The sequence below is a fragment of the Zosterops lateralis genome (assembly GCF_965231275.1).
Source record: "Zosterops lateralis genome assembly, chromosome: 25".
In the NCBI taxonomy this organism is placed as follows: domain Eukaryota; kingdom Metazoa; phylum Chordata; class Aves; order Passeriformes; family Zosteropidae; genus Zosterops; species Zosterops lateralis.
This window is the reverse complement of record NC_139785.1, coordinates 7,029,374-7,056,863: the sequence shown is the minus strand read 5'-3', so window position 1 is coordinate 7,056,863 and position 27,490 is coordinate 7,029,374. Positions and strand designations below refer to the sequence as shown.

The 27,490-nt window shown below is 44.3% G+C and overlaps 1 protein-coding gene across 1 annotated transcript; it reads right to left on the bottom strand.

The window, feature by feature from the left end:
- Window positions 1-377: 377 nt before the first annotated feature.
- On the bottom strand, window positions 378-27,490 carry BARX2 (BARX homeobox 2; the record flags this gene model as incomplete). The annotated part of the gene is made up of 4 exons (XM_083878195.1): window positions 378-772; window positions 1,540-1,624; window positions 3,992-4,283; window positions 27,307-27,490. The coding sequence occupies 4 exons, from the start codon at window positions 27,488-27,490 to the stop codon at window positions 518-520; spliced, it is 816 nt and encodes a 271-aa protein (XP_083734321.1). The 3' UTR covers window positions 378-517.

The following is a 27,490-nucleotide window of genomic DNA, read 5'->3' as shown; positions in this document are numbered from 1 at the left end:
TGCTGTCAGAGCTCCCATTCCCCGGCTGTCCCTGATCCGAGCCCAGGCCAAGCTCTTTGTCCCCTGGCAGCACACAAGGCAAGGACAAAGCCAGGGGAACACACTGACCCTCCAACACAGCCACACACCTGCCCCCCACTGCCTGGGAGAGCCCGTGGCTCCTCACGGAGCTGTCCTGGGGTTTTAGGAGTGGTTTTCCCTGGAAACGTGTCCCGGCCTCTCTGCAGGAAGGCTCAGGCTCTTGCCAGGGGAACGGGCTGGCACCACTCCCACTCTTTGTTCCACCTGGCCTGTGATTCCCAAAGGCACGAAGTGACCAATGTTTAGACTTATACACAAGGTATACATACATACACATATATATATATATATATATGTATACACACACCATTACATACATATTTAAATATATATATACATATATATATATATATATTTGGTTTTAATTTTTCTCCTTTATCTTTTTTTTTTTTTTTTTTTTTTTTTTGCTTTTCTTTTCCCCTCCTTTCTCTCCCTTTTAACTTAATGGTGTAGTCTCCTCTGAAGAAGGCTCTGCTATATGTTGTGGAGACTTCTCTGTCTCCAGTGGGACTTCTTCTGGTTTCTCCTCTGTTAGTTTTGGCTCCTCAGAGGCTTGAGATCCCTCCTGCACCTGGCTCTGAGCCTGGCTGTTCATTTTCTCCTCGGCTTCGATCTCCTCCGAGGTGGGGATGGAGTTTTTCTTTGGGCGGCCTTTGGGCTTTGTTGGGGCTTCCTGTCCACCCTTCAACACCTGCAGCAAAGAGAGGAACTGTGAGGATTCTGAACTCTGCTGGTCTCAGATGTGCTGTTCCCATGTCTAATTCCCTCTCCCTTCACATCTTTCCTGCAGCAACAAGACACTCCAGCCAAGGATCTACACCCAAGCTAATGCCAGATTTGTTAGAAGTGACAGTAACTGCAGGTGCACAAACATCCAAATGAACAGCCTGGAACTGCATCTCCTGTCCCAAATCAGGAAACATGGACACCCCCACCAGAGAATGTCACAGCATCATCTTCCCACTAGCATTTATTGGGAAGCTGTCCATCACAAAAAAGCATTTTAACTGGAAAAGGACCGTGAAGATCAGAATAAGTGAAAGGTGAAAGGAAGATACGAGAAGCAAAAATTAATGATATCAGCTCCCAAAACTCCTCTGTTTCCATAGAGCAACACAATCATTTTTGTCATGCACAAAACCAATCCCAGAAGCGCTGAGATCACACGAATGCCAAAAAGGCAGAAGGAGATATTTTGGTTCTTCCCTCAGTTCTATTCTCATTTCTTTCACCCCTTTGCTTTGTTCTCCTCCTACTGCCTTTGGTCCCCTCTAGCCCACCACACATGCTGCAGCATGAACACTTTAAAAAAAGAGACCATCTCTGTGAGAAATGATCAGGAATAAAACAAAATTTGGTATAAATAGACCACAAGTCACTCCACTGTGTTCAGCTTCCAAATCTGTTCTTTGCAATCAGCTTTTATGAGCCATGGAGAAATGACAAGGATCCACTCACCATTTTCTTCCACTTCATCCTACGGTTCTGGTACCACGTCTTCACCTGGAGCTGAGTCAGCCCCAAGGACTGGGCTAAGTCGAGCCTGGGAGAAAAACCAGACACCAAAATGAGTTTACACAAGCCAAGAGGAGCTCAGGTGCCAGGGTCTAGGCAGTCCAACAGTTAGAGAATTCAGCAGTGTCTCTCTGCCACACAAAAGTCACACAAAAGTGGTAAACCCCATGAATTTAGGATGCAAAGGCAGAAGCTCCTATGGAAGATGCAACTCTCTCTTCTAGAAGTGCAGGTTTTGTCTGCCCTCTTTGGGACATGAGCCTGCTGCTCTCCAACTGATGATGCTCCGTGTTTGTCTATGAATTAGGAGTGACTGGTACATCACATCTGTGGAAAACAGGTCACTGGTGTCTGAAGCAAACGTGGGAACAGACACCCAGCATCAGCTGCTCTTTGTCATTTATCTCCTTCGCTACCTTCAGAAGGGGATCATGGTATTTGCCCATTTCCCATGGAGTAGTAGTACATCTAAATCTATTAATTTCATACACATTCTGCTCTTTAGGCAATTTAGGCTTCTAGGTGAATTTATTTTTTGTATTTTAGCTGCAGGGTATATGTGGCAGACAGCCCATGATCCAGATTTGTCCTCTACAAATCTCCAACCCATGCAAGTCCATGTGAACCCATTCATTATTTCTATATTGAAACCCAGGATATGAAGCAAACGCAGCTCAGGGTACCTCCTGATCCTTCCCCACAGGTGAGAGCACCATGCATCTGACAGTTTTGTAATGGGGTTGCACAAGAGGTGGAGCTGGAAATCCTCAGCCATGCCGGGAAAATGCTCCTTGGAGTCATGCAAGTCCTGCAGGTGGGACAGCTCCAGCTCAGAGCCAATTCCACAGAATTCTGCATTCTGTGACTTTTTGGCAAATATCTCCTTGCCTTTGGATAGGGGAACACGTTTGTCGAGGCCAAATTTTACATATAAAACCTTTGTCACACCTGGGCTCCTTGGGCAACCAGATTTACATTTGTAAACACCCACATTCCACACACACACCAGCTCCCTGTGCTCCACCCACACTCAAGGATTGATGCTCCCCCCTACTCGGGGTTCACTCTGGACCAGAGGTTTGTTCTGCCCCTACATCACATCTGAGGCATTGATCTGACACACCATTACACACGTTGAGTGGAACATGCCAGAGTCATCCCCCTGGTGTGCTGCCCTCCCTCACTGTGGATGAACCAGGGGTTTCAGGTGCCCTCCCAGGGCTACAATCTCCTGTCCAGGCCAAAAGCTGCACAAGTGGACACAGACCACAATCCACAGCTTTGCCACGTTTCCAGCCATGAGCTGACAGAGAGAGGCTGGGCTTGGCCAACCCTTCGTGCCTCAGTGCACAGGTCTGGTAATACCTGGATTACCTACAGTCAGCTGCCATCTCTTGCCACACACCTCAGTGCAACCAGCACTGCCTGGAAACACAAGGAAACAAACACAGGGGAAGTGGTACATGGGCAGGAATTGCTCATCAGCCTCAATGAAGGCAAATTCATTACCAGCTTTGAGTGCCTCAGCAAAGTGTCAACCATCTGGTGGTGTGAAACTGTCAGGAGTCACTGCAGGCACAGCAGGAGCTCCAAAACTCCACGAGGCAGGTTAGCTACGGCCAGAAATTTTGGTCTTGCAGCAATTTGGTGACAGGCAGTAGGAGCAGAAAATGCCACCTTCAGAATCAGTTTAAATACTGGGATAGCGCCCTCTGTGGAGTGCAGGGACTGACACCTTTCACACCTTCTCCAGGTTTACAAACTTCCTAGAAACTGGATGGGTCATTCTTCCATAATTTAAATTTGCAGAGTAGGATTGAAAGGCCTTAAAAAGGCAAAAATCTCTCTAAGTTTGGTTTGCCCATGTGGTACCAGGTAGTTCCTAAGAACTTGCCTGTGCCTTTGTAAGGCAGCTTTCCACCCCAGGCTCTGCTCTCCAAGCCTATGGACAGGCACCACCTTCCCACTGCATTGTTGCCCAAGGTGCTGGAGGAAAAGCCAGATCAGGAGCAGCTGAAGGTACCATGAACATGCAGATCCCAGGGGGAGACAGGCTCCATCTTTTTTTAAAGTGTGCAGCAGGAGTGGGAAAGGCACAGATCCTTCTTCTCTGAGGAGATCTCTGAGCCTGGAGACCTACTCCCAAGCATGTATATCATGATCTGACATTTCCACTGATCTGATCTATTTGTGCCACCTTTGATCCCAGGAAAAGAAGCCTTGAATTTGAATTTGAATGAGGTTACCTGGCCATGGCTGCAGCCAAAGGCAGAGGCAACTCAGTGGAGCCAGAGGCAGCACAGCCCAGCCAGGGAATGTTCAGTGTGGAACAGCTGAGCAGGGCTGGAACATCCCTTTCGCTCATCCCTGTTCCAGGTGTGACCATCTGACCTACCTGTCAGGGGTGGACAGGTACTTCTGCTTCTGGAATTTCTTCTCCAGGCCCATGAGCTGGATCTCGGTGAAGATGGTCCTGCTCCGGCGCGGCTTCTTGGAGCACGGCGGGGGCTGCTCTGCCTCGGACTCGCTGCTGCCCTGGGGCTCGCTGGGGGAAAGCTCCGTGGCCCCCAGGCCGGGCTGGGCTGGCAGAGCCCGGGAGCTGCCGGGGGCCGGGAGCAGCTGGGGCAGCGCGGGCGGCTGGCGGGTGATGACGGAGATGAGAGGGTACGCCCGGAGAGACGGGGAGCCTGGCAGGGAGGGAGCACAGGGGGATGAAAGTCACATAAGTGTTTATGTTTTTGAGTAATGGGAATGTTGGGGAGAGGAGGGAGACGAGAGCAGCTTTCCTGGCTCTGCTGTCTGCGAGGTAAAGGACCACAGGCAAGAATATTCCCCTCTTTGGACTTGTTCCTTCTCCCAAATTGCAGAGTTTTCTTCAGCTGGGGAATGCTAACCCTAACCCTGACCCTAACCCTAACCCTAACCATAACCCTGAACTTAACTCTAACCCTGACCCTAACCCTAACCCTAACCCTGACCCTAACCCTAACCCCAACCCTGACCCTGAACTTAACCCTAACCCTAACCCAACCCTAACCCTAACCCTAGGACAGGGAAAGGAAGAACTGCCTTTCCACTCCCTTTTTAGGAGCTGTTATAACCACTGAAATGATCTGTCTAATTACCTCAAGAGATTTAACTCCAAGCAAAAGATGAACTATATCCCCATTCTGTTCCAAACTTTGTTTCCCTGGGGAAACTAGGACAGGGTTCACTTGGGACAGTGACCTCCCCTCCCCTTGCAGGTAACCAACGACAGAGTCCAGTTCCCAACTCATCCCACCTCCTAACAGCCAACTGAGAACCACTCTCAATCTCCATTGCCCACACTGATGCTGCTGACCATGCAGGAAGATGAAGATGATCTTCACTGACAGAACTCTCCATCTTACACCAACCAGGTGATGCCAGCCCTAAAAACAAACCAGTTCCTTTCCAATCTTTTCAGGTCAGGGCTGCTCTGGGGTGACGAATCCAAACATTCCCAAACACGAGAGGAAGTTCTGATCCACATCAGGCCTTCTGGTTTACAGCTATAGCGATTTCCTGCTCAGCCTTAGCCCCAGGAAATCGAATGTTTCTTTAAAGTTTGGACAGGGAAACTGAGCTACATAGGGGAAATGTTAACTCACTGTAAGATACACAACCTGCAGAGTCTTGGGAAGTCACTTTATTGCTCCCTACCTCATTTTACCTCATTTGCAAGATGGAAACAATCCTCCTTGCCTACATCACTGGCGGTAAAACATGGATTAAAATTTAATTCGCACAAAGTATTTGGAGATCTTTAGATAAATGGGACCGTGGAAAGGAACATATTACAACAGCAGGCCCAGTTGTGAAACCCTTCACATGAATCACCACTAATGAAAATAATGATTTCTAGACCTCAATGAGTGTTGGGATGAGCAACTCCACACAGTGGAAGAAAGGAGTTGGCCTGGCCTGCTGATGACCTGTATTCCTCAGCCCTCTCCCCAGGTGTGAGGTTGTGACCACAGGAACCAGGTCCTAGGTTCAAAGAATATCAAGTTGTTGGTCGTTGCTTCTCTCCTCAACCACAGCTCTGCAAAATCCAGCCACTTACAAAGTGAGCTTGGGAAACTATTGTCAAAACCCTAAATCCCAACAGACTGAGATATAAGGATACCTGTGACTACAGACTGGGGTTTGGGCAGACTGGGCCTTCAGTCTTGCTTTCTCCTCCACACCTCTGCAACAATAAAAATTAAAATATTTCCATTTCATGTAAAGCTTTCCACTAAAACCATCAATGAAGCACTTGAGAGATGAAATCAGAATTGCCAAGCCAACCTCCAGCTTGTGTCAAGCTTCATCTACCTTTTCTTCCTGGGGATTTTTTTTCCCAGCTGAAAACTGTGCTGATCTACAGCACCACTGAATAACCTGGCAGAAATTCTGCTTTGATTCTCAATTTCAGTGGCTGTTCAAAGATCATAAATTAGGACAGAGTGTGCTGTCCTTTACAACACTGTCCTTTGCTTTACACACTAAATCTGTGCTGGTATTTGTGCACCCTCTGACACCACCCAGCTGCACAGGAGGTACAGCAGAAGCTTCTCCCACAGTCTGTGTCCTCCTTATCAACCCACCACTGTCCATTTCTGACACTATGGGATAACAAAGACTTGCTGACCCACCCGTAGAACAGATGATTTCTTCTCTTTCAGCCAAATTTGCCCCAAAAATCATCTCCTCTTGCCTCCTTGAAGGGTGTCTCATTTTCTAGAGTCCTGTGCAGGAACATTGAGGTCAGCTCCACCATGGGAGGTGTTCTGGGTGTGCCATGAGATTGATGAGGACATCATGTGTTGATGTCTTCATTCACAGCAGTCCTGGAACTCAGCCCCAGTTCACAATTGCTCTTGGTCATTTGGGCTCCAAGAGGCCTCTCAGATCCCAGTTCTACCCTGTTTTGGGTAAGGACACCTAAGCTTACTTCAGAGAAGAGTGGGTCCAATCCTATCACATCCCCTTATCCCACTACTGTGGGGTCCTGGTTCAGCCCTGCCCATCACAGAGCTCCTGCTCCTCAACAGGTTCACCCTCCAAACCTCATCCCACAGCCCATTCCTGTCCTCACTCATGGGCAGCTTTTGGCACCACATCACTGACTAATCAATACTTTTGTGCCTCCATACATTGTGAACAGGGCTCTCCATACAGCACAAAATTACTCATGAATAATAAATCACCAGAAATCCCTGCAAGACCCCAAATGACTGACACCTCTGAATGAAAGGATTTTTACAGGGAACTCTCTTCAAGGGAGGTCAGCAGAGTAATTTGATATCAGAGCAACCAGAGATACCTGCTGTCCTGTATGGGAGTGCTTGAAGGGAGGGGAGGATGGTCTCAATTGTCCCAGGGCTTAGGGTCTGCCTTTATCAAAGAGAGAAAAGTCTTTTCAGGTTATTTTTCTAATAGTCAGGTAAGGTTAGGATTAAAGGAACTGCTTTTCAGGATCAGCAGCAAGGCCTTGGCTGTTTTGCAGGGCACAACAGTGGTTACTAGAGAAGCAGATGACACCAGAGTCCTTTGGGTCTGGGTTTGAAGTGCTGAGCACCTGAATGAAAGGATACATTTTCCCAAATGCAGCCAGCAGCTGTGCCCTGGTCAGACAGTTAGAAAAGCTCAGCACATGCTTATTTTTGGTGCCCACGTCAGGACACAAATTTATTTACGGCCCTTCTGAAACCATGGTGCTGCTTTATGGGCCAGTCACGGCACACAACTGCCAAGCTGATCTGAGCTCCAGGTGCTGAACAGATTTGTGGGGCTGTGGACACTAAGTGTGATGTATTTGTTTATAATTTGTGCTTCTAAGAGTAACATTTGCTTGTGGTTTGACACCAACAGTTGTGACAGTGCTTTTAAAAACCATCATGATCATCCCAGCTTATACAAAACTGCTCAGCTTTGTGCCCCCAGCCTGGTGAGGACACGGGAGGTTGTGGCGTGGGGTAAGGAATAAGGATGGCATCTAGGAAAGACATGGGGGTCAAGGCTGCAGATATTTTTGGGGGAAAGCTGCAGGTCAGAAAGGGGGCAATGCTTTAGCAGCCTCTTGCACACAGAACAAACCAGAAATAACTGACTCCACATTGCACTAGGCAGCTCTCAGTTCCCAGAGAAAATGCCCAAGGTCAGTGTCCTGCTCTGGATCTGGTTATCCCAAAGTTCAGAGCAGCTGAAGCTGAGCCAGTCCAGAGTCTCTGGGTTCACTGTTAACATGACTCCCCTTAAACCATCCACACACTTCTCACCCTGATAAAGCCTTGCCTTCCAAACATCGTGAAATCTGAGGCGAGATCTAAACTTCACATCCCCCAGAGTTCAAAGGTGCCTCTAGACTGACACGGTATTGTAAGAATGGAATAATTTCCTAATCTTCAACAAATTAAACGCTGGCAAGCAGCTCTTGTCTGCTCAGCACTGTTGAGACATGCTCTGTCTCCCGAGCTGGGATGAATGGGAGTGAAGAGCTCTTTCTTTCCATTCCTGCCTTTCACAACGGCTCCCCTGAACACGTTCCCACCTGCACTCTTGTGTGTGTGAGCACTTTTTCTGACCCACTGCTCTCTTGTACATGAAAACCCAAAAGCTGCCCACCAGAAAACGAGGAATTTGCTGCCCTAGAAACACACCTAAAGCATTTTACTATTTCCAGCTAAAACTGTCCAGAGGCCCCACACTCCAGTGGTGAAACCACCAGGGGTTTAGGACTCAGGAGGTCTCACTGCTCTTCACAGGGACAATGGTCTCTCGCTATGTGGTTTTCAGCAGATAAGTCTCAGTTTTATCTACTAAAATAATCTTAATCACCCCAAAGCCGAGGGTATTCCCAGGCTCACTCTGCTGCTGAATACCTCTCCAATACTTGGGAAGAATAAATATAAATCTCATACTTCACACCATGCACAACTGAACGAGCACTGTCTAAACAACAGATTTTTTTTTTCTGTAATTCTTTTTTTAAGGATTTGAATAATCTCAAGCAGAAAGAAAGCTCTTATTTCTGTCCATCCCACAAACCAAACATCTGGCCACTCTTGCTAAAACTAACCAAGAGCTAAAAATAAAACAGACATTGAATCTGCAGAGCATTTTCTATGATCTGAAAACATTTTGCTTTGCTATTTAAATCTGTGTTGGCAGCCACTGTACAGTGAATAACAGAATAACAGATCTGCAGTAAGCACTGCCCACCTCACCTTGGCATGAGTTGGATTACTCAAGCCACTCAGGTCTAGGAGACCCCTGGACTCCTATTTACTAATTATATGTCAGATATTTCTGCAAAAAAATGTATTATGGTTTGATGCATCCAAAGATTTTTTTGTCATTTGTTCTTCTTTTCAGCAGCAACGACAAGAAGATGTTACATCAAGAAGACCAACCTGAAGCCATCTCCACTCATCCTCTGGGACATTTCTAATAAAATTCTTTTCAACTTCTTCTGACCACTACCCAAGACACAGTGGCTACACCACCACTGCACCAGATCACCTTGCAGAAGTTGTAATTAAAAATAAATACTTGAAATAAATCTTTTCCCCTCATTTACCCCCTCCTCCCCTCCTCCCTGGCCTAATTTCAACTGCAGTAGACACGGAATAGAAGGAAGAGAAAAGGGAAAGCACTAATTAGTTGCATGGTTTGACTGCCAGCAATGGAAGAACAGTTTTCCTCCCAGGCAAACTCAGTTTCCAAATGTTGTTTTGAGAAGCAGCAAAGAAAAAGGAAGGAAAGATTTATGGATCAGCTCCTCTTGGCAGGTCAGCCCTGCTCCGAGGCAGAATGAATCTCACTCAGAATGGGCTGCAGTGAAAGGTAAATAATAAAAGAAAATGAATTTATGATTCAGGGAGGTCTATAAATCTCTCATCTCCTGAGTGTCAAAACAAAAGGAACCAAGAAGGAGTTGAGTTCATTTAGGCAAGAACTGGATTTTGCTGAAGGAGCAGGCAGTTTCCTGACGGGAACAAGTAAACCTTGAGTGAAGCAAGGAAAACAGGAGCAGCGTGGAAACGTTGAGAATTAATTGAACCACACACCGTTTCTTTATTGGGGAGGGCATTACATTGAATTTTTCCACCATAGATTTTTCCAACCATACCAATTCACAGAGCTCAGCTAGAGTTTATCACCACCTCCAGAGCTGAGCAGGGGCCTGGTACAATCCAGGAACTCAGTGTGGCCCAGGAGCCAAGTGCTTAAAGACAACAGCCAGACACCCAGGGTGTGCTGCAGGACACACAGTGTCCCCTATGGCTGTCAGACCTGCCAAATGCTGACCAGAGACAAAACCTGACCCTTGTACAAGGGCTCAGCTCCTCTGCTGAGCTTCCTCAGGCAGTACAGGGACCTGCAGCACCTCTCTTGTCCTTTAGGAGCCCCACTGAGGGCAGGAAAGCAATTCTTGCACTCAGGTTAGACCTTATCTCATCTATTTTTGATAACATCAGATTTAAACCTCTGCTCCATCCATACCAGGCTTAGGCACTGAGAAGTCCCTCAGACATGGGAGACTCTTTCTTATTAGCTATTAGAAGGTGTCAGGCTCTTCCCAAGACAAACACTGTGCTCTGCCAACCTTGGGTATGGACACAAAGGCAAGAGGAAAGGGAAGAACAGCAACAGGCTGGGCCTGTACCAGAGAAATTCACTTGCTCTCAGGAACAAGTGCTCAGGAGAGGACTGGGGGGAATTGCCAGGCCCCTCAGACTTGATCCAGCCCTTTCCAAGGTGCCTGGCCCTCTGAGCACTGGGGTGGTCACTGGGATATCCTGGATAACAATGCCCAGCCACCGAGTTTATCCCCAACTGCTGGAAGGACACAAGGCAGCCCCACCTGGTGCTAAAGGCTCTGTCTCTGCACAGAGCAGCCTTTCTTCCAGGCTGTCAGTCAAGCAGAGGAGTGTGCCAGGACCTTGTCAGATCCTCAGTGAAGAGGAAAATTTATATATAAAGGAGATTTATTTTGTTTTAAGGAAGCATTTAAAGAATCTATTTGGCCAGCACTCAAGAAATCCGTTGTGGCAAATGTAATGGCACTGTGGCTTCATCAGCAGAGAATGAATCAGAACAGACACCACTTCTGTACTTTGAATTATTCTGCTTCACGTACTCGAATGACAACCTGCCTTTTTGATGGGGGCCCCCTTTGACTCAAACCTGCCCCCTCCAGCCACACTGAGCACGGCTCAGAGAGGTCCTGCTCATTGTCCAAGGCTACACAAAAGGGACTCTGCCTGGGATTCCTCATATTTAGCTGATGATTCCTTTGAACCCTACTCAGTGGGAAAGAAGGTGCTCTGAACACAGGCGTATCTGCCTCAATATTTATTGGATACCTGGGCCCAAGGCCATCGTGACTTCAAACATCTCCCAAGGGAAGGCAGGGTTGGATGAGAACCTCCATTCCAGACCCTTCTTGCTTGGGGAGGGAGTTCTAAGCACAGGCCATGTCAATCCCAGAGAAATAAACACCAGCACATCTCCATAAACAACACTAGCAGTGCAGGGAAGTTTGGGGATACAATCTGCCAGCTCCCTGCCCAGATCTGCACCAAGGGACACTTGGGGTCCACTAAGCCAACTTCAGCTTGAAAATCTTGCTTTTGAGTCAATACTAAACACTTCAGCCAGGAAGTCCCTTCATCACTGAGGAGAAGGCTCAGCACTGGAGCTCAGCACTCACTGGACCAGACTCCACATGTGGAGCAGCCAAAGGATGAGAGAATGGAACAGCTCTAAGGTTTTTACAGGGAATTTCTGGTCTTGGCTGTTGGGGATGGAGGGGGAACGCAGCACTGAGACACCAGAACTCTCAGGGTGTCTCAGCTTAAGCTGCAGCAATTTACCAATGACAGACGTGAGGAGACATCATGGGACACTGGGAGAGGCCAGATCTGTCCAGATGGTGTCACTGGTCAAGATTTGGACTTTGATGGAGAAACAGCTTGTCCTGGCTGAGAGAGTGGAGTTTGATAGAAGTCCTATCCTCTTCTCTGTTCTGCTCCCGGAGCATCTTTCCCTGGATACTGCCCAAGCTTTGGATCTATATGGACCTTGGACCAGCACATTATGGCCATTCTTATATCCTCACACGTCTGAAAAATGATTCAGCCTTCTCCCAGGATTTCACAGTTTCTGGCCAAGTTCAAACACACAATGCCATGGATGCATAAAACAATCAGCCCCTCACTTCCTGCTCTGTTAATTATTATCACAGCATCCATAAGCAAACACCAGCTCTGGCCAGCTGACTGGCTGTGCACACAAAAGCACTCTTCAGGTTTCTCAAGCCCACCCTTGTGTGAGCTTCAGCAGAAAAGCTGCTCATAAATATCATTACCTCTTCCTGCCCAAGGCTCTAAAACACGCTGCTGAGTGACACGTGGGAAGAAAGAGAGTGCAATTGTTTCTCAACACCAGACTGTGCAAATTTTGCCTGATGGATCTTTTGGAAAAAAAAAACCTTTTTCCTTCTCAGGAGAATAGTGGATCAGTGTTTAAGATACACAGACATCCCACTCTTTTCCTCCCCACTGAAATGAAAGGGGGACTTCAGCAAGTGCCAGCGTTAACCTGAAATGGACCTGTCACCTCTTGGCAAAGCCTCTTATAGCTGTGGCTTATAAGGCTGTGGCTCAAGGTTTGCTTTATTAATAATTTTGCCCCCATCAGGACACATTTAGCAGAGAGCTTGGTCTCCCTGAGCTGCACATATGATTCATTGATTTTGCATCTGCCCTAACACAGAGAAAACCCTTCTCCATTTCCTCTATGGACAAAAATAAACTCTGTGCACAATTTGGACGAACAGCTGCACAAACAATGCAATTTAGAAGGATGCAAATGATACACAGGCAGGTTTTGTTCACAGCCTGCCTGTCCTTTTTGGTTGCCAGTTAGATCAGCTCTGGTGTTAAGGAGGAAAGATATGCACAGGGAACAAAGCTGAGCATAATGGACATCCCAGAGTAATTCTGGGAAGCTGAAACCCTATTAACAGAATCTCGAGCACTCTGGAAGAGGATTTCCTCCAAACCTGATATTTCTGTTTCAATAAGCTGACTATGTCACAGCTTCCATAAGCACAGGGCATGGCTATTTTTATCCTCTTCACACCAAATATCAGCACACCCCTGTCACCTCACAGATCCAAAAGAGAATGAATGGAGGACAACTAAACTTCCACTATTTGGCTGGGGGAAAATACCCGTGTGGGCTTCCAGGTTACAAAAACTTTTCACTGCCAACCATTCTACAACATAAAAACCAGTCCTGGCAACTTCATTCCTGGAGCAGCTTCCTTGACTTCAGGACTCTCTGTACTGCATGGAGTCACTCATGAGCTGAAGGTGTTGCAAGAACCACCAGTGATGGCTCCATCTCCACCTCCACCTTGCAGCCATGAGTGTCTCACGGGGATATGGGGAGGGGGATGCTCTCACCGGTTTTACCCCAGTCTTCAAGCAAACTGGTTGAGGGGAGCTAAAAGACCCAGTACGTTCATACAGAACAGGCAAAAAACAACACAGCCCTTTCTTCCCTTCACACACAGGTGGGCAGATGATTCCCAGCACAAGAAAAGGCTCCAGCCTGATGGGAATATTGTCACATTCCTGTATTCTGTCCCATAAAAGCACCAAAAGAACAAAGTTCTCTTCACCTGGGTGTAGATTTTGGGGAAAGAGGACCTCAGGCACAGCATTTCCATCCCTGGCACTGCCTTAATGTTCAATCTCAGCCAATTCCCTGAGTCCCACTGGAGTTCTGTTTTCCCCACATGCAAAAGGAGGGTGATCACACCGACCACAGCAGTGGTGTGGTCTGGAAAGGACTCAGGAGCAGAGGGGAGGCAGAGGTGTTGCTGTGTCCCAGCTCCCTGCAGACATTACTCATTAATGCATTGCATGAGTTCAGAACTCTCTTCTGTGTCACACGATTATGAAATTCCTTCATGTGCCATTAATATATATGTTAATTTTGAAGCAATGCCCGTGTCCTGCTCTTGTGCAAGCAGCAATGTTTCCACGGAAACTCCACAGAGGCAGCCTGTGGCTTTTCCATCAAAAATAGATTTGTTTTAAGCTCAATTCTTAAAAAGTTCTCCTCACCCAAGAAAGACATTCTGCCCAGGATCAGCCATCCTTGCCAATTTTAAATGATAATAATCTAAATAATTCTGCAGGGAATATTTTATATGTGTCTCAAATCTCACCACTACCAGACTCTGATTTGGCTCTGCTGGGATGGAACACACCTTAGATGTGACATTTCCACCTGCAGCCAGACAAAATCTTTACACTGACAGTGTTTTCATGAAGCTCTGAAACAGGGGCTGTGTCCCACCTGGAACATTATTAATCTGTCCAGAGAATTTGGGAATTATTGGCGTTTACTGCTCTCTGATGAAAACACCCAACACTGGCCACCCATCACAGGAATTGGTTTGCTCTTCCCAGCAATGGTGAGATAATTCTGAGGGAGCTTTTCAATTCTGAGACCCAGAAGAGCCTTTAGTTCATGTTTGGTGGACCACATGTGAAAAAACTGTTTCAATTTTAATTTTTTTTAAAAAAATTAAACACACCCTACTCATCTTTTCTTTAAGCATTGATGCCATGGCCACAGCTGGCCCTGTTTCCATCCTGGGAGATCTGCTGGGAAGGAGATCCAAGGACTTTCAGTTTCTGTAGAGCTTTTGAAAGATTTGCTTGGACTCTGAATCCCATTTCACTGCCTTGAAATAATTTTTTTCCAATTAATCAAAAAGTGCTTTTAAAAGTCTTTTTCCTCCTTACTTTAAGCCGTTCTACAGAAGTTACAACCTTGACACTAGATGGATGCAATGTTGAATCCATGTGGCTATAAATGTACAGTTGGTTAATAAAAAGGTGAGTTCGGTGTCTACTCTGTGTTCCAACCACCACAAACACTCTGCCACCACATCCTTTAAACATAAAAAATTACAAAGTGGAGGGAAAAGTGCAATTGAAACTGCAGCAAAATCAGAAACTTATAATGTGATACAAAAATTGGCTCAAATTCCTAAAGATTTCAAATTATTTTAGTCCTTTATTAAAAATAAAATTAAGAAAATGAAGCTTAAGGCATTTGAATAGCTTGCTCCTTCCAAATGCATAAAGTTTCAGAATGACAACACATTCCTACTTGTTTCCAATTAGAGGGAACAAAGTCAGAATCTTGAAAGGAAAAGAAAAATCCCGTATGAAAAAATAATTTTTGAAGTTGTCTTCTCACATTAACAGGAGGCAAGGAAAAGGCAAATTTAAATTATTTTCTCTTCTCTGTGCGTCACCTTTCATTAAATCGCTGAGAACGAAACACACTCCCACCAGGATGTTAACATCTCATTTTCAGTGCTGCTGGGGTGAGGAGCCCGAATAAAAATAAATGGTTTCTCCAATGAGACACATCATCCGTCGTCAGCATGTAAAACACAGTCATTAATCACAGCACAACCCGCTTATTACGGGCATTCAAGCACTGGCAACACAAATGTTATAAAACAGGGGCTCCTTTCACAATTCCCTGCCCTTGTCTCTCAATAGTTTAGAGGATTAACCCTTTTGCAGTGAGGGATGGGCAAACTGGTTTTGCCTAATTCCAAACCAATCTGACATCACGGGTTCAAAAGTTCGACTTGAACTCGAACATTCTCAGGTGCAGTTTGTGCCGAGGGAATGAACAGCTCAAGGGGAGATAAGGGGAGGAAGACACTGAAAGAGCAAATTGAAGAACCCTACAGGGCATGGGCCGAGCGTAAAAATCCACTGAGAGACAAAGGATGGGCAAAAAATGGTGATGAAAGAGTTGAAACTCTTGCAAAGTAATAAATACAGTTTTGTCTTAACATCCATCTTCAAGTGATTTGTGGGGAAGTCTCTTCCTTCCTACAGAATTCCCTCTGCTGGGAAAAAAAAACCAACAGGATTTTACTTGTACTTAATTAATGCTCATGAAGAGCAGTTACACATCCACAGTCAAACACACACTGTCCCCACTGGCCGAATGACTTTGGGTTTTAAAATACTTGACAGTAACGTGTAATGGACCGCCATTTTTCTTTAAAAAATGGGAAGGATGAGAAATTCAGCTGGGTCCATGTCATACATGAATTCAAGGACAAAGCCAATGAGGGATGGCCAAGCACCAAGTGCTGCCTGCAGAGCTCTCAGCTCTTCCCTGGGCTCTGCAAAGTCCAGCTCCACTCAGTTATCCCTGATCCCAGCATGGCACATCCCAAGCTGCCAGATAAATAAATACTCAGCAGAAAATGGTCATTTATTTGCAGTCTGATGCAAATCCTTTTCTTTTTCTACACACCCAAAACATCTGTTGATGTCAAGGAGAAAAGAGGTGGGGACAGGAGGAAAATCAAGAGGTCTGAGAAAAGCAGTGTTTGGACATCTCTGCAGCAGGCACAAATACCTGAGCCCCACGACTCACTGAGAGGTGTAACAAGTGAAACACCTGAATGAGGAAAATTCTCGTGGAGAAAAGCTCGATGAGGTGTGTATTTGAATTTTCTCCTGAGGTGCAAACTGGCCCCAGGTTAACCAGAGTTGGTAATTTGTCAAACACTTCAGTTTGCCATCAACTGGACAAGTATTTCCAATGTTGGTATCAATTACTGAAGGCAAATGACCCATGATTTGCTTTGGGGAAGACAAGTACTTTGAGAAGACAAATTAATACTCCACCACCAATTTTAAATTACATTAAAGCTGCACACCAGGTACTGGAAACGAACACTTAACTTTCTTCTGGGTGGATTTTTTAGTTAATTAACATTGCAACAATGGGTGGTGGCAGCAATTCCATTATAATTTACTCCATATGTAAGAAATACTCAGTGAATGCTTCACAGGCATGGCTGGTTCAGAGTAGAGTGGGATACAGTCCCAGGAAATCATCAGCAAGGAGTTAAAATAAAAAAATATCTTGAGTTAAAAGAGACTCACAAGGATCATCAAGTTCAACTCCCAGCCCTGCACAGGGCAGAATCACACCCGAGGTACTCAGAAATTCAGCATTGTCTCTACTTCCAGAAGTAGAAGAACTATCAGGAGTTTTCCCCAGTTATTTTTTCTAAAGGAAAGGTTTTCTCCAACCCAAGTCGCTGTCAAGACACTCTGATGATGGGAGGCTTCTCAGTATCCTTCACTGCCAAAAGAATTTTCTACCCTGTAATTTACTACAGGAAAGCACCAGTTTTGTTTTGTGGGTGGAACCTCAGAGATAAAAAACCACCAGGAGGTGGTTTATTGATGGGTTTGCTTTTTCAGAGGAGCCCCCAGAGCTGAGCTCAGTGTTGATCCAGGGCTGAGCAGTGTCTGTGAGGGGGGAGCAGCAATTTTAAAAAGCTGCCAGCTGGTTTTAGTGCATTTTTACAAGTTGTAACACGACTGATTGTACTAATATTGAAAAGGGAGAAATAAGGCCTGGATCACAGAAATCAGCTTTTTCACACATGTTAAAGCCACAGAGTCACCAGGTGCCATTGAAGTGTCTCTGCTCTCGTGGCACTGGTTTTGCTCAGTGACAGGGAGGAAAAGGGACAATATTTCTCCATGGTTGAGTTTGTGCCACAGAAATCCTGAACTAACGTTTATCACAGTTCTGTTCCTTCTTCCTGATTAAAGCTGCTGGATGGGCACAATTTTTCCCCTTCTTCGAAGGCCAAATTTTTATTTCATAGTTGCCAACTCTGTAGAATGTGACAGTGGGAGCTATTAATTGATCCTGCTATTAATAGAAAACAGGGAAAACAGGCCAAAACAATTACAAAAACTGTGACAGCACAGAAGAAAAAGAACTGATTTGCCAAACTGAGTTTTCCAGAGCAAAGCCCAGTGCACGAGCCAGGTACACAGCAATAAGATACTCCAGCAGTCCCATTTTTAATACATCCCAGAATGTATTAAAGATACATAAATTGTCCTAAAGGAAGCCTGTGAATCACAATTTAAAAGATTAGCTGCCCAATTTTGTGAAAACACCACCATACTTGAATTTATTTATAAATCCACCGTTTTATCATGTAGATTATTTCTTTGTAAGTAATATTTTGGATGCTGTACTTTGTTCAGCTGAGAAACAGACTAATACCCATAATCATTCCGGCTTTGGGATTAGCTCATGTAGAAGTTTTATTAATTTAGGAGCTGATACTTACACAAGTAAGCTCTCTAAATCTTGACAATTAGATGAAACAGCAGTGGGATTTCTACAACCTCCTTTCAGTCATCTTTGCTGCCTCTTCTGATGCAAAAACTTCAGCAGCAAGTCAGTGATGGACAAATTCATCTACAGTATCAATGGCTGTGACATCCCTTCACAACACTCAGGTGCTCTGGGGATTTGGCCAAAGTGGTCTCTGTCACAGCCACAAGAAAAAGACTTTTAATAGGGCTTTACCAATAAAATAAAATAAAATAAAATAAAATAAAATAAAATAAAATAAAATAAAATCAGATGGGATTTCATAAATGCTTTTTTAAAAAATGTAATTTAAGTGCTGAAGTACCTTACAGTAATGTGCTTTAAAATGTTTACAGTTAAGGCATAACTGAATTTGACTCATTCTGGCCCTGGTCCAGCTACCATTTAATTGACTTCTGTGGGAGTTGGACTGGGCTCTAAGTAATTTTAGCTAAAGTAATCCATCAATTGTTCCTCACCCACTTCATCAAACTCCCTCCTATCATTTATAATTGCTCTGTAATTTATCTCAACAAGGTGAAACCAACCCTTTTAACTCCTGGCCGTGGCTGTCTGACCCTCGGTGGAGAATTTCCCCGTTTGCAGCCACCTAGAGCAGACCTGCTCGTGGACAGCTGAGCCCCAAAGCTGCCGGTGCTGCCCCCAGAAACCTCCAAATATCAGCTCCTCCACGGCTTAGTCACCACAGGAACAAAATGGAGTGTTAGCAGAACTGTCAATAGAGGCTTGGAACAAAACAGGCAGAGGGGTGAAGTGAAATGTCTTCACAAACACAATTTTTTTTTTTTTTTTTTTTGCCAAAAAAATCCCATTTGCTTCAGATTTCTCAGATTTTCTTGTATCACTGATTACGTTTCTGTTTCAGGGGGCCTTTTCCCTGTTTTCCCTCTTTGAGCCACAGGATTAAACATCATTCAGAGCACTAGGCCCTCCTTCCATAAGGCAGATCACGTTCTGTGCAACATGCAGGGAAACATTTTCCACAATAAAGTGCCACCACTGCTCATTTTAATTCAAAGATGACAGGTTAATCTGTCACAGAACACCCTGTTTAAGTAACCACAAACATATCACACACACATTTCTGTCTTCTGAAAGAAAAGGGCATGTTTTTATTAAAGCTTCAACCCTTTTGTGCTTACACAAGAGAGTTCTGGTTTTTAATGGATCAACGTGGGCAGCTCTACACGGGATGTGGCAACAGGCACCTGCACACTCAAAGGTAAAGGAACTTGCTGCTTCAACATTAGTTCTCAAGATATCTATTAAAATTTAATTCAGATGAAATTCAACCCTTGTAAGGCGAAATAAATCCCAGTTTGAAAAACAAACAAACAAACAAACAAACAAACAAACAAAACCACACAAAAAACCCACCCAAAAACCAAAAACAAACAAAAAAAAACAAAAAAAAAAAACAAAAAAACAAACCAAAACAAAAAAAAACCACTGGCAAGAAAAGTAGCCATTAACTGCTCTGTGACTTGCAAAATAATCATTAAAAGAATCAAAGGCAAACGGTGGTGCAGTCACTTCTAACACCAGACAAGTTATCAAGGGCTGAGCAAAACAAACAGATGAGCAGAATCAAGCAATTAAATCATCTGAGCAACCAGAGCAGAGCCTTTCTCCAACCCAGCAGTGGGTTTAAAAAATAAACTCAAGCCTCTGTATTCAGCCAGTGCCTCCAGAGCTCAGTCCTGACATGAGGGATCAGTCCTGGCTCTGCCATCCATCCTGGGCATTCCAAAGAAACCTGCCTTCCCCACGGGCTGCACCCAGGGCATGGAGGTGACTTTGAGCTGGAAAAGCACAGATCTTGTTCCATTTTGTTCCAACCCTGCTCACAGCACTCCTGTTAGCAGAAAATCCATCCTGAAGGTGGATCTGTACATTGCCAGACCTGAGATCCAGGGAGGTGTCTGTTATCACACAGATGGGAAAGGAATGTACTGCTCAACACAACAGCAGAAAAAACACAAACTCTCCTTAGTTACTGCCCTGCTCTTCCTCCCTGAGCTGGTGGGGTGATAGGAGCTCCACTCAACACATCAGCTCTAAACACTCTCGATTCCTTCTCCTCACCTTCCCCTGTGAGGATTTTTGCCTTTGCTCATGCCCAGCTTGTCCTGAAGGCAGCAGTGCTGGGGGTCACTGATTCCACGGGATAAGACAGTCCTTTCCTGCATTCTACAGGAGCAAGTTTAATAAAATCCTCAGAATAATAATGGCACTCAGTCTGCACTGTGCAGCCTCCATGAGCAGTGGCCAAACTGAGAACACTTTTAACCAAAGTCCCGCATTTGAACCCAACTCACGGTGCAGATGGATTTAGACTGTGCTCCAGTGCCAGCTGTGAGGCTTTAGAAAATGAGGCGTAGGTGTCAATTTCCCCAGTGGAATCCCAGACTCATTAATGCCTCCTATTATAGCATTCCTCCACAATGCTTGTTCATGCCCAACCACAACCAAAATGCTGATTACTCGCCACAGTGGGTTTTATTGCAACCACTGGGGTGTGATCTTCTGGTTTGTTCACTGTAATTTTGCCATTCATTAATTGCTTTTATTCACTATTAACAGCGCCGAGATAAGACAGCAAAAGTCAGATTTATTGCAGATATTTTAATATCCAGCACTGAAATTGGAGCACTGTCTGTGGAGACAGATTTCTCTGCTCAGTCCTGGGATCTGCTTTCACATCCAGATTTGAATTGGGGTTTCCTTCTGCAGTGCCACATCCAGTACTGCAAATAATCCAACAGAGAAAATTAACAGGCGCTTCTCCAAGTATCCATTTATCGTCACCCAGCCCATTATTATCCCCCATCTGCCACTTTTGGCCATTTCTGAACTAGATTTTCTGCTAAAAACATCAAAACACTTAAACCCCGGATGGTCACCCTGAAAAAGAGCCACCAGGCCCTTTAAAATAAACTGCTGTGCCCAATCTGCAGCAATTACAGAGAAATCTGCTTTCAGCCCTTACGTTTCTTTCTTTTACCTCAGTTGATAAAGTGGATCTCATCCACAGACAGGCTTTCCCTGAAGGGCTAAAATAGACAGGGAGCCATGGAGAGCTTGAGAAAGCTCAGATTTTACCAGAGTTGCACCTGAATAAATCCCACTAGAGGAGCAGGGACAGACCCTCAGCGGGAACTCCTGACTTTTCTGGTTTTCAGAGAAATGCTCAGAGACAGCAGCAAAACTGTGACTGCACCTTCTGCCATTTCTGGGCAAAATTGTCATCTCTGAACTATCTTATTAAAAACACTCAATAGCTTCACTAATACTGGATCAAAGGCATCTACAGATGAAGCACTTTGTATTTCTCGGGATTAATAAAATTCCTCTCTAATTCTGCCTTTACTTTTTACTATAGAATTGTACTGATCTTTTAAAGCTAAACCAAATAAATACAGACAGTTTTCAAAGTATCTTTTTTTTTTTTCTTCATATGTTTGCACAAATAATTCAGCAAAAATCGCAAACAGCGTGGCAGCAACGCAGATTTCCACACGGAGAGACATTTTCAGCTTTGCATAAACACACGGGTTCATTTTGCCCTGCTTCCCTTCCCTCAGCATTTTGGGACACAGGTTTTTCCTGCACTCAGGAGCCGTTTAGGACACGCAGATCTCCTGGGCACCAACTTCACACAGCACAGGAGCAAAACCCTTTTCCAAGACACTCCAGCTGGGATCCCATCCCATCCCCAGCAGTGTCCTGGGGATGATGATCCAGCCCCAGCTGCAGGTGCCAGCCCTGGGAATGAGGGACACACTCCAATCCAGGTGAGCCTGGCAGGAGGTGCCCCCACCACTCCACACCAGCTTTACTCAGTGGGTTTATCCAGCTGTGATGTTCCAGGCTGGATGGAATCTCATTTTTCCCTGTCCCGGAACACAGGCTCTACATGGATTCCCCTTTCCGTCCCCGAGTGTTCTGCCTTCCTCAGGAATTCCATAACAAAATCTGTTCAACTTAAAGGAAAAGATTCAGCAAGTATTTGAGCAAAAGAAATGGCTTCCACCCCAATTTTAAGTAATGCCTCACAGCAAAATCAAGCCTTGTCCATATCAAGGCCTTTTGGAAGATAATCAGAAAGAATCTTGTTGTGAAGTCACACATAAAAACTGAGCTGGTTTAAGTCACAATAAATCTATTTTCTCACCATGGTTTCCTAAAAAGGCTGAGGAGACTGGGTGAGGATCAGAAGGACCAAAGCTCATATTTTATCTCCCAATACTGATTCTCCAAAGGCTGCAGTGGCTGCAGGTACTGCTGAATTTAATCCAGAAAATACCATTTATATAAGGAAAATGGCAAAGTTCAAATTTGGAATAACCAGCTCCCAATTTTATTCTAAGATAAAACAACAGAAGATGCACATGGAACTGGAAGAGAAGAATTCAAGATTTTGAACAATTCCATACTACACACCTGCCTACATTAAAATCCCAACCACACAAATCCTGAACGCCTTGAACTCAAAAAAAAAAAACCCACAAACAAATCCAAATAAACAAAAAGATCCAATCACCAAACTAAAAATCCCAATAATATTTTGAAGAGAGCAAATAAAAAAAATAATAATATTAATTAATGTTCTTTAAAGGAAACTTTTTGCACAGACCAGCGAGCAGAATAGTAAATTTTCAAAAAAGCAAAAAAACCACAACTCCCCCAAAACATGGGTAAATATTTTATATTTTAGCAGACAATTCTCTCAGAAAATAAGCAAGGCCACACTGATCCAAGGGGTATTTTTTGCCCTGCAAGGTATTGTTCTGCTTTAGCAATTAGAGAAAAATCAGCACAGCCCTACCTGAAATATAGACTAGTAAAAAACCTTGCCATAGACATAAATTACTCTGCCGCTCATTAGGATTTAAATTATAAACCACTAAGAGACATTCAAATTTGAGGGATTTTTTATGAGCTCTGGAATAGGGCCTGGTACAAACGAGCACATGGCGCAGACAATTAACAATTTGTATCCCCAACTTTGCTGAAATAACTGAACTCTGCAATTGAAGGCAAAGCGATTATTTTTAATCTGGACATCTCAATTCATTTGGAGAGTTTAAAAGACCATCCAAGACCAATATTAGTGATTATTAACACACAATGTCACAAATTCCACTACGGCCAGGGATCGCACACAGCTCCCCTCCACACCCCAGCCTAATTTTCGTTTTCAAACTATTTTAGTTCCTTTGATAAATAAAGAACTTTACTAATTTGACCTTGTAATGCTGCACGCTGACAGGGTCCTTTGATTTTTTTATCGTGCCCAAAACTACCAATAAGGTAACTGGATTTTAAATCTATCACTAAGCTAAGATAATAAAAAATAGAGGAAACAAACTAGAATTGGAATAGGCTTGCCTGCAAATATTTTTAATTGAGAAATTATATAAAAGTGATTCCTACAGGACTCTGCAGTCAAAAAGCAACCGTCAGCAATCACTGTAACAAACCAAGCATAGGAACAGTGTATTGTTACTTATACAAATTAATTAATTGTGACATAATATGAAAAGCCAATAAAACTGTAAGTATCATAGTATTTTCACTCAGCGATCACAGCCCAAAAAGTCATAAATCACAGTGGCATTAATCACCATCTGAAAATATTTCTATTCTTTAAAATTTTAACCATAATGGCTCTGGATCCAGACCAGCATTTTTGTTACAGATTTTGGATTGGTTCGGCCTTGTTTTTTTTGCTCAATAAACATCACAATACATGTTCATATACCAAACTATAAACAAATGATGGAACATTTTCAAAGGGAATTGCAGTTTCCTTAAAAAAAAAAAAAAAAAAAAAAAATGGGTTGAGACTTATTCCAAGCTCTCTTCCATGGGAATCTCCCCAGCAACATTGAGCTTTGCATTAGACCTTACAATTAAAATGTCAATCCTGGACCTCAAGATGCACCAGAAAATGCTTTTTCCACCTCCTTCTGCCTCTACTTGACAAATCTGTTTTCTCCCAATTCAGATGCACTCAGTTGAATATTCAGCAATTCATCGCAGCCAAAAGAAAATCTCTTTTCCATTGGGTCAGCAGAGTTTTCCCATCTCTCTTCACTTAACCAGGGATATTGTTGAACACACATGTTATGTCTTTCAGCTCCAAACAGATTATAAAGGCATATCAGCCTTCTCTGGCTTCGCCCAAGATGAGAGAAATATTAACTCTTTAGCCCATGAAAATGTCTACAATCCCCGACTCCTGCCTCGAGAAACAGTCACAGAGATGTTCAGTTGGAGTAACTCGTTACTCATCCCTGTTTCAAACGCTCCCAGGTCCCAGCTATGATGGTACAGTCACAAATCTCTGTGGTTTAGGTTATGATTCATTTTCTTAGATCATGAAGGGACTAAGTGCTCACTCCCTGATTGACTCTGGAGGCAAAGGAAACTCAGGCAATAAGTTAAATGCCATACAGTATTTCTGTAGTGCTGTATTTCTGCAACCTTTAGCCCCCAAGTAGTTTGGAGTTTTTTAGTTTATTTTCACTCTGTGTGTGCCTCTTTGTGGGCTTGATTTATATTTTATTTTGGTTTAGTTACAGATTTATATTGGGTAATTTTAAAATTCTTTCACATTTAGATATCTTCTGTGGTATTGTACATTTCTTAGCCAATAGTTTCCTTCCATTAAAAAAAATCCCATGGTCTAATAGGGCCTGAAAGACTTGAATTGTTTCTATACACATTAGAATCTGACAGTTTGGAAGTTTGGACTTTAGTAGCAGTTTCCCCTATGATTTTAACTCCACAAGCAGATCTGTCTCTGTATTTCATTTCACAAGTGCTGCAGTTCCATCCAGCTCAGTCTATTAGAAGCAAATATTCACAACCCAGCCTGACACAGGGACAGGCCAGAGCTTGGGCTAGAAACACAACCTTGAGGGGAAATTCATTAAAGATCCCAGGCACAAAGAGAAATAAGACTTTAATTGAAGAGCAACCTCAAGAGATTCACTAGCATCACTCTCAATCCACCTCTGAATCATCCCAGGATTATTAGTAATTATTTACTGAATACACATCACTCTTGCAAAGACACTGCTTGCTATACTCGACCCAGAACTTTGTATTTCAAAAGTTTCTCACTTTTCCATGATGCGTGGTGAGAGTTAACACAGTTGCTGGGAAGCACCTGACCCATCCAAACCCCCGATGATCCATTAGGTGAAATTTAGATCATATTTCTTTATGCCGAGGTAGTTGTAAATGCTTCTGGACACTGCTAATATCCAGGCTAATATTCCTTTTGAGTGCTAAGGGGACTTTCTTTTCTAATTCTTCCTCTTCTTGTACAAAAAGAGAGAAAAGGACTTTCTTTTCTAATTTCTCCTCTTTCCTTGTCCTGGCAGACTGAGCCCTGCAGACAGAACACGGCGCTCCGTGCGTCGCTGCCCTGCCCCAAACCCCTCCAGGACCTGCAGGACATTTTGGCCAAGCACTGAATTTCCCTACACAGCAGCAAGGGATCAGCTCTCAGAAATTCCCTTGTCAGCAATATCTTGATTAACAACTAGCTCTGATATAAAATATGTCAGCAGTTCCTTCAGGGAAGGCAAGGGTCGTCACACACAAATCGGTCGGAAGAAATAAATGTTGGTGGAGGATCACAATGTTCATGCAGCTCCTTCCCAAAAGCTGGTCATGATGGATCTTAATTCTGATCCAGCCTCCTGATCCCTCCTGGATCTTTAATAACGAGTATTTACAAAATAAATATTGAGGTTGAAGGAAGATTTATGGTTGGAGCAAGGGTTTGCTCTACTTGTCAAACCCTAACAGCAAGTTTTCCATCAGCACAGCTCTGCGAAGAGCTGAAAAGATCCTTCTTGTGTATATTCAGCAATTAAACCCCACAAACTAAATCAGTGAACCTAAGCCAAAGTACAGGCCTTGAGGTTTTAAACACAACCCAATACAGGGGCAAAATCAACTTTTTCCAGCGAAGAGAAAAAGGAAAAATAGAATTCTGTAACCTTGAAATAGGTATTATTTTTATTGGTAATTAGTCCTTTATAAATATTTTTAAATAGATAAGATTTTTTTTGAAGAATGCATTTTTAAGTGGCAATTTTATAATCTCATTTCTCTTGACACATTTTGTCTCACCATTGGAAGTCTGGCCTTATGGGAATCTGGAAAACTGCCCGCTTCGCCAGAAAAAAGGGATTTTTAAAAATATTTTTAAAAATCTGGAACGTATTCTAAGAATACTATTTTTACTTTTAATGTGGATTTTTAAACATCCACATTAGACCAGTCTGCTTGTGACATTTTATGATGCCCACGGTCAGGACCTGATTGCTCATGGTGTTCCCTGTTCAGGGCAGAGCCGCTCGTGTGAATTTATTTATGTGTCTGCAAAACCTTTGCGAGTATTTCCCCATCTTTGCTGCTAGAAACAACCTACGTTCTTTTAGAGAAAAAGATAAAATAGGGTAGAAAAACTGTGCCTCTATTAATTTTTTTTCTCCTTTTCCCACTATTTATTTTAATTGCTTTGTACTCGCACAGACATTGTGAAATAAACAGCGGCGGTTTTAATGAGGGACGATTTCTAGAGGAGTCCAGCTCCTGAACTCATCATCATTAGCCCTGGTTCTATATTTATATTTATATTTATATTTATATTTATATTTATATTTATATTTATATTTATATTTACATTTACATTTATATTTACATTTACATTTATATTTATTTACATTTACATTTATATTTATATTTATATTTATATTTATATTTATATTTATATTTACAATACACACCGCAACGACGATTAGGCTGAACCCCACCACAACACACTGACAGTAACTAAAAACTGATACCAACTAACCGATAGCTGCTGATATCTGATAACAGCCAGCAGGGATCCCTGCGCTGGCAAACCCCGGGAGCCGGGATGGAGTGCGAGAAGCCGGGCTTGGTTCGGGCAGGGTCTGGGGGGATGCAGGGGGGATGGAGGGGAGATGAAGAGGGGGATGAAGGAGGGTCTGGGGGGGATGCAGGGGGGATGCAGGGGGGTTTGGGGGGGATGCAGGGGGGATGGAGGGGGGATGCAGGGGGGATGCAGGAGGGTCTGGGGGGATACAAGGGGGATGCAGGGGGGATGAAGGGGGGATGAAGGAAGGATACAGGGGGGATGCAGGAGGGTCTGGGGGGGATGCAGGGGGGATGCAGGGGGGATGCAGGAGGGTCTGGGGGGGATGCAGGGGGGATGCAGGAGGGTCTGGGGGGGATGCAGGGGGGATGAAGGGGGGATGCAGGAGGGGATGCAGGAGGGGATACAGGAGGGATGCAGGAGGGGATGAAGGAAGGATGCAGTGTAGGACACCAGGAGCCGCTGGCCCGAGCCCCCCGACTCTGCGCCCCCCCGGGGTGACTCACCGGCGCAGGAGTGCAGCGGCTTGGGCCGGACCAGCAGCGACGGGCACACCGAGTACAGGGAAAGTTTCTCGAAGTAGTCGCAGGTCTCCTTGGAGAGGATCTCGTCGATCATGAAGGTCTTGTAGCGCCTCCTGCCTGCCCGGGGCCGGCCGGGCTGCGGGCCGGGCTGGGGGTGGCCGTGCAT